At 33.0% G+C, this 8,538-nt stretch overlaps 1 protein-coding gene across 1 annotated transcript; it reads left to right on the forward strand.

Annotated features, from left to right (window-relative positions):
* Positions 1-2,098: 2,098 nt before the first annotated feature.
* Positions 2,099-5,036, forward strand: SDD1 (Subtilase family protein). The gene has a single exon (XM_039031510.2). The coding sequence runs from the start codon at positions 2,475-2,477 to the stop codon at positions 4,782-4,784; it is 2,310 nt and encodes a 769-aa protein (XP_038887438.2). The 5' UTR covers positions 2,099-2,474; the 3' UTR covers positions 4,785-5,036.
* The last annotated feature ends 3,502 nt before the right edge of the window (positions 5,037-8,538 follow it).

An 8,538-nucleotide genomic window follows, 5' to 3' on the forward strand; every position in this document is an offset into this window, starting at 1 on the left:
CTACGTACCCTAACAATGGGAAGGAGTGAATTCCTTCTTGTATAGTTTTGTTCCCAGCTCTCTAATAAGACAAATCCCCAAAATTGTAGACATATTGAGTTGGCGAAACTGGTCACTCTCACCCATGTAAATCAAAGGATCGTCTTCATAGGCAGGAGTTCATAACTCACTCAGGATTCAGGTCATATCACCTATGGTTATCCTGGTGAAATGTAAGTCTCTTCTAACAACGGTGTTATAAAGAGAGAACATTCATTTTGTGGTCCGCCCTCTCTCACATGTCTCCACATGAATGATTAGGATCAGATCATTTGTAGCATTTTACAATACTTGTAACAACTATAAAATGAGTCGTATCTGTAGTGTGACAAAGGTAAGGTACCCAACCTTATCTATTTATTATAGACCATTTAGGTTATTACTAAAACATGATCCACTTGTATGCCTCCACATACATGTTTAAGTTACATAAAATAACCAAGGTCTTAGTTTATTGGATTGAGTAAATAAACATAAAACAATAATTATTTTATTGATAACAATTTGTTTACAGAGGTTTACAAACTACGAAAATGCAACAGATTTAGGAAACCAATTCCAACAAGGATATGTCTCTACCTAGACTTCATCATATTCGTCATTGTTTATTGCTTTTATTAATTTAGGATTTTATAAAGAGTTGGGTCTCTAAATAAAATTGAAATGATTTTTGCAATAGCAAAAAGTAATTAATCACCCGATCTCCAAAGAACGATAGATTGAACATTTCAACTATAATATAATTTGATATGTGCGCTTTCACATCAATTCTCGTCCCACAACTTTCAAACTTCAACTAACTAAGTACTTCAATTGTCTATAGTTACGTTCAAAATAAATTCAAATCAAGAAATTTTATGTGTTTATCTGCTTTTAAAATTTAACTTGATTTTCAAAAATATTTTTGAATTAGTAAAAAAATGGGGAAAAAAAGGTATATTTGATGTCAAACCTGACATCACTGAACCAAATCTTTGATATCAGACACAACCTTAATTAATCCTTTGGGTATATAAACAAAGTAATGAATACTTTGAAACATGACCTCAAGCAAGTATGTCTTGATTAAGGTAAGTAAATGAACAGAAGACATACCTAACTTAGATTTGTGTTTTGAGTTATTTACCATGTGTATCCATTTACACTCTCGATCAAGTTTTCATTTCAATCACAATAATATGACTTTTAAAATTTGTAAACGCATCAATTCTAATATATGTGTAAACTTCTTCAAATGTCGTATTATAAAATTGTATGAATAGAATTGATTACTTATAACTATTTAAAAGTTTAGTTGATAGAAGTTTCACGTGATGTTTTTTGAATAAAATCTAAAATATATTGCCCCAACCCTGCAAGCTTAATACATTCTGATTATCATAGTACATATGTCAAATTAGGGTTAGGCAGATTGCCCAAACCCTATAATAGAAATTATGTTGGCTATTTTCTATTTTGAGAAAAAAGTTTAAATATCATTTTGTCTAATTTTAATTTTTATATTTTTAAATAATTTATTTTAATTCATATATTTTTAATAAATTTTAAATTTAATCTCTCAAGATTAATTTATATTGAAAGGACTAAAATAACAATATTAATTTTCATAGAAGAAAATATAATGTGAATGTATTCTCAAGAATCATTAATGAAAATACTAATAGATAAGAACTGAATCTTGGAAAATCAACGATAAATTAGCACTAGTACTAAATCTAAAATTTGTTAGAAATTTTATAAACTAAATTTAGATATTTAACAATACGTATACTAAATTTGGAAAGAGTTATTTTTAAATATAGTAAAATGAACTAAAATATTTATAAATATAATAAAATTTTAATGTGTATCTTAATAGACTGTTATAGATTTCTATTTGACATAGATAGTAGTCTATCACGATCTATTATCGATAGAGTGTGATATTTTGCTATTACTTGTAAATATTTTAACAATTTTATCATTTAAAATAATTATATATATTTTATCTTTAAATTAAATAAATAAATATGAAAAAGAAATGGAGAAGGGTCCAAGAAAAGTACACGAGGGAATGGAAATATGGAATTGAAGGCAATACGAAGGGAAGAAAAGAAAAAAGGAAGAGCGTTTTGCATTAAATGACAACAAAATTTATATTCCTTCTTCATACCTTTCTTCAAATTCTCTCTGCACAAACTTTTTGAATTCAAATCCTTTTAAATTTCTCCATTACTTCTCGTGAAGCTTTTGATCAATTAGCAATTCTCTTCAGCTCCACCATCCACCAAATTTCTCTGTCTCTTAAGCTCTACAAAACAAAGGATCCTCGTGATGAAGAGCTCTTCCATTTCACGAGTTTCATATTTTACACTCAGAATTTTTTCTCCTTCAAATACCCATCAATTTTTTCTCCAAAATCATGAACCCAACTCCAAGAATCTGTGTTATCAATCATGGATTTCAATACCCAACTGGGTTTTCTTCTTTTCCTCTGTTTTCTTTCACTTCATGTTCAATCAAACACTACCGCTCTTCAAACTTACATCATTCAACTCCACCCACATGGCTTAACCACCTCTCTTTATGATTCTAAGCTTCAGTGGCATCTTTCTTTTCTTGAACGAACTCTTTCTGTTGAAGAAGACTCTTCTTCTCGCTTGCTTTACTCTTATTCTAATGCTATGGAAGGGTTTGCAGCTCAGTTATCTGAAACTGAGCTTGAGTATTTGAAGAAGTTGCCTGATGTAGTGGCTGTAAGAGCTGATAGGAAGTATCAAATTCAAACGACTTACTCTCATAAATTCTTGGGGCTTAGTGTTGGCAGACAAGGTGTTTGGCAAAAGTCTTCAATGGGCCAAGGGGCAATAGTTGGGGTTCTAGACACTGGAGTTTGGCCTGAGAGTCCAAGCTTTAGTGATTACAAAATGCCCCCAATTCCACCAAAATGGAGAGGAGCTTGCCAAGAAGGGCAAGATTTTAATTCCTCTAATTGTAATAGGAAACTCATTGGTGCCAAGTTCTTTATCAAAGGACATCATGTGGCTTCGTCGCCGCCTTCCGATGTTGTCCAGGAGTATGTCTCTCCAAGAGACTCTCATGGCCATGGGACTCACACGTCTTCTACAGCTGCGGGAGCTTCGGTTGCTGAAGCGAGCGTGTTTGGTAATGGAGCTGGTGTGGCGCAAGGGATGGCCCCAGGAGCCCACATTGCGGTGTACAAGGTTTGCTGGTTTAGTGGCTGTTATAGCTCTGATATTGTAGCAGCTATGGATTCTGCAATAAAAGATGGTGTTGACATTCTCTCCCTTTCGCTTGGTGGCTTCCCACTTCCGTTTTTTGACGACAGTATTGCCATTGGCAGTTTTCGAGCAATGCAGCATGGCATCTCAGTTGTTTGTGCAGCAGGAAACAATGGTCCAACTCAAAGCTCTGTTGCCAATGTAGCTCCTTGGATCACCACCATTGGTGCTGGCACACTCGACCGAAGATTCCCAGCTATAGTTCAACTAAGCAATGGAGAAACCATTTATGGCGAATCAATGTACCCTGGAAACAAGTTCAAGCAAGCTACCAAGGAGCTTGAAGTGGTTTATTTAACTGGAGGGCAAATGGGAGGTGAACTTTGCTTAAAAGGGTCACTTCCACGAGAACAAGTACAAGGCAAAATGGTGGTTTGCGACCGTGGTGTCAATGGCAGATCCGAGAAGGGGCAAATTGTGAAGGAATCTGGAGGTGCTGCTATGATCCTTGCAAATTCAGAGATAAATCTAGAGGAAGACTTGGTCGATGTTCATGTTTTGCCAGCCACTTTGATTGGATTTGCAGAGGCAAATCGCTTAAAATCTTATATTAACACAACAACCAATCCTAAAGCCAGAATCCAATTTGGAGGAACCGTGATTGGAAGATCAAGAGCTCCTTCTGTAGCTCAATTTTCATCTAGAGGTCCAAGCCTGTCTAATCCTTCAACTCTTAAACCTGATGTAATTGCTCCTGGAGTCAACATTATAGCAGCTTGGCCACAAAATCTTGGTCCAACTGGGCTTCCAGACGATTCTAGAAGTTCAAACTTCACTGTCATGTCAGGAACTTCCATGGCTTGTCCCCATGTCAGTGGAATTGCAGCTCTGATCCATTCAGTTCATCCAAATTGGACACCTGCAGCTATCAAATCAGCCATTATGACAACTGCTGATGTTACTGATCATTTTGGGAAACCAATTCTTGATGGCAACAACAAACCAGCTGGTGTTTTTGCAATGGGAGCTGGTCATGTAAACCCAACAAAAGCAATTGATCCTGGTTTGATCTATGATATCAAACCATATGAATATATCATTCATCTTTGTGCTCTTGGATACACTCATTCAGAAATCTTCATTGTCACCCACATGAATGTGAGCTGCCACAAAGTTGTTCAGATGAACAAAGGCTTCACCTTGAACTATCCTTCCATGTCTGTCATTTTTAAGCACAGAACGACGAGTAAGATGGTTTCAAGACGGTTGACGAATGTCGGGACCCCGAATTCCATCTACAAAGTGGAAGTAGCTGCACCTGAAGGAGTGAGAGTTCGAGTTAAGCCACGGCGCTTGGTGTTCAAACATGTGAACCAAAGTTTGAATTATAAGGTATGGTTTACGTCTGAGAAAGGAAAGGAAGGAAGAAAAGTGAGCTCTACAGAAGGGCATTTGACATGGCTTCATTCTGAGAATAGCAAATACAAAGTTAGAAGCCCAATTGTAGTGACTTGGAAGAACTAAAGTTTCTAACATGATCAGAATGAATACGTGGGGGGTTATGTTTGATCATTTATAGAGAGATTTATAGAGAAATATCGATATTGAGTCATTGTCATGTTAGTTTAATAATTTTCAAAAATTTCTACCGTAGATTTCTTGCTTTGAAATTTTAGTGTAGAAAATCTGCCTTTTGTCATCTCATAGAGGCAGAATTGGACTGATGTACTTGTCTTCCAGTCAACAGATTTCATTTTAAAGATTTGGTATTTTATCTCTCTCTTTTGCATGGTCCAAATTAAATTATATATTATGCATGTACTTAATCTATAAATATTAAATTATAAAAAAAATACTCCTAAATTTTATCATTTTTTTTTAAAATCCTCGTATTCTTTTAAAAGTTACAATATTATCATTGACGTTTCACTAGATGTAGGTTGAATTGGTTTGAGTGTTTTTTAGACCGACTCAAAAATTCGGGTTGGTTGGGTTAGCAACCCAAAACACCTGAATAAAGTCTCCAACCCAAACTCAACCCTTAAAATTCGAGTTGGATTAGATTGGGTTGTCGGACTATAATTTTTTTTTTTAAATTTAAAATACGAAAATTTGTCAATAACGCAAGGTTAATAACTAAAATCTTATAAAATTCAAATGTTAAAAATCATATATCTGTAATATTTATTACAAACTTTAAACTAATAAAAAATTATTAAAAAAATTCTAGAAATATATGAATAATTCACAAATTCATTAACACAAAGTAGTCAAACTTTGAACAAAGAAATATATATATATGTTAGGTTGGGTCAACCAAATTTTTATTTAACCAACCTGAGACCCAATCCAATCCAACAAAAATAGAAAAATTCAACCCAATCTAAGAACAAAACTAACCAAACTCAATCCTTATCATTTGGGTTGAGTATTCGGGTTATGAGATTTTTTTGGACACCTCTACCTTTCACAAACATTTCAAAATTATATTTGGAGTAGGAATCTTTTAAAATCTTTGAAGAGTAATTAGAACCCAGGTCACCACCACACCGTTCCACGTTCCAATTCCATCCAAAATTTTGAAAGGTCAAAGATAATATGAAACTTTTGAGAGGATAAAGATATATATATATTTTTTAATAAAGTGTTGAGTTTAGGAGTATTTTTAAGAATTTAACCTAAAAATTAGCAAATGATAAAAGATCCGACAATAAATTGTGTTGATTATTGACTGGCATAAGACTTACCATAGAGGTTTTATCCTCCCACCCCACATATTATTAAAAAAAAGGGAAAAAAAATCTTTTTGATCATTGAGTTTTGAGAAATACCAACAACTATAGTAACTATTATCCTCATGTATGAGAGAATTAAACTATAGGTTATATTGTATTGGATACAATATTAAAATATAGGTTATATGTTATATTTGATATACCATAGAGTTTAATATATATATATATATATATATTATATGATAAAGTGGTTATCATATAAATATATATTAATGTTTTATTAAAATTATTTTTTAATTAATTTGTTTTATTTGAAAAATAATTTTGGGAGGAAGTTGCAATTCTCTCCCTTTTTCTCTCTATTACGTGAAAGTGGGAGAGTGTAGTGCGTAGCCATCATCTTCTTCCCATTTTGAGAGAGAATTCTCTCGGAGAAAAGTTCTCCAGTTCTTGCTCTTCTTCTCAAAATAAATCTTTTTCCCTCTCCAAAAATACAGAGCTCACAAAACACCTGGATTCTCATCCTAGAGAATACGGAGGAAATCAAGTGGTGGTGGCCATTTTGGGTTTTGAGTAGAGATGTCCACAGGGCAGGGTGGGACCGAGGATGCCATTCTGCATCCCGTCCCCACTCTCCATTTCATTCCCGATCCCCGTGAACTTTCTCACGGGGATCGAGGCGAGAATTCTCCGCGGGAATTCGCAAGGATCGGGTTCCTCGTGGGGAATTTTTTCCCGTTACCTTTTTTTTCTTTCTTTTTTTTTTTTTTTTGTAAAAAACCAATTAATTTAAATCATTAATGTGAGCAAATTTTAATTAAATAATTAATTTTATCACTAAATTGTTTGTTATGTTATTTTTACCTGACAATTTGAATTTAAAAATAAATTAATCAAATTTTAGCCTAAAAAAGCTAATTAATTTTTTAATAGAAAGAAATAAATATAAATCAAATTATTCACATATATAATCTAAATTTAAATATTCAATTTAAAGATATTCATTATCTTCTTCAATAAATAATCAAATTTGAAATTAAAATGTAATATTTATACAATAATAATAATAACATAACATTAGATAACTATACTAAATAAATATGTAAAAGCTACTCGGGCGGTAGCGGGGCGGGGAATGCATTTCCCGTCCCCATCCCATTTAGCTCATGGGAATTTTTTTTCCCCACTCTCTCCCTCATTCCCCGCCTAATCAGGGAATCCTCGCCCCGTTCGAGACGGGACCCGTCCCCGTGGAGAAATTGGACATCTCTAGTTTTGAGCTCGTTGCTATTCCAGAGAAAATGAGTTACGAGAAGAAAAGTTCTTCAAGGGTTAGTCTTCATCTCTTTATTTCTTTTTCTTAATTGTTTTTCAGCATGTTGTATTTTGTCAATAAATAAATATTATTCTGTAATTTTCTGTAAGATTTTTTAAAGGTAAAATTTGGGATTTGGGTCTCATCTTCGTTTCTGCTCAAAGATCTTCTCCGATTCCTACACCAACATGATCACAGTGCTATTGTTGCTTAAGATCAAATAATTTCTAAAAAGCTCATATTAGAAATTAACTAGAAATTTAGTGATGGAGATGTTGGAGGGAGGATAAGAGAGAAGAGAATGAGAGAGAGGAAGAAGGAGCACATAGAGGGAAATAGAGAAAGAAGAGATGAAAAAAAATATTTTAAAAAAGTGGTTTTTTACAACTCATGTTGCAAAGTATTAGTCAATTTTTTGCTCAATTGTTTAATATTTTTTTAATAGATAGATCTTTTAAATCTATTTTTGAAAATTTAGACACTAAATTGATCAATTTAAAATATGACTGTACACATATTCCTAAATCAAATATTTTTTCCAAAAAAAAATATGTGCCAGTTATAACAATAATAAATCAAACAATTCTCAGAAAATAAAGGCTAATGGAAAATTGTTATGGATAGATAGTAACCTCAATTCACCAACTAGCTAAAGTAACCTTAATGAGATACTAAGATAGATATAGATAGTAGTCTATTGTGGTCTATCACAGATAGACTATGATATTTGCTATTAGTTATAAATATTTTTGTTCATTTTTCTATATTTAAAGATAACCCTATACATGTAGTATTTATAATAAATAAATATCATATAAAAACAACTAGATATATCAAATAATATTTAGGGGGTGTTTGGTCCACCAACTTATGAAGTTGGTGTTAAGTAACTCAACTCCATCAACTTCGATAGTGTTAACTATTAAAGTCTGCATATTTATCAAGAAACTTCATTTTCGCAATTTTGCACCTCAAATATAGATTTTCTAACTCTATCATATTAACTCTAAACTTCATAACTCAACTCAACACCTTAAACACTCCCTTAAATTTAAACTAACGTTGTTTGCATGAGGTTTCTAGGGATAGTTCGTGGAGTTCAACTTGAGTTTATATGGATTTCTGCAAATGTAGTTTAATCTCTAACATTTGATCCTACTCTTAGACTAACTCGGAAGATGGATCACGTGAATGTTCATCTTTAGGAGTTTATGTCCCAATTGGATCT

The sequence above is a fragment of the Benincasa hispida genome, chromosome 5, assembly GCF_027475165.1.
Source record: "Benincasa hispida cultivar pf3 chromosome 5, pf3_genome.v1.1, whole genome shotgun sequence".
Lineage (NCBI taxonomy): Eukaryota > Viridiplantae > Streptophyta > Magnoliopsida > Cucurbitales > Cucurbitaceae > Benincasa > Benincasa hispida.

Coding starts and splice junctions, on each gene's coding strand:
- SDD1 (XM_039031510.2), top strand. CDS start 2,475: ATGGATTTCAATACCCAACTGGGTTTTCTTCTTTTCCTCTGTTTTCTT.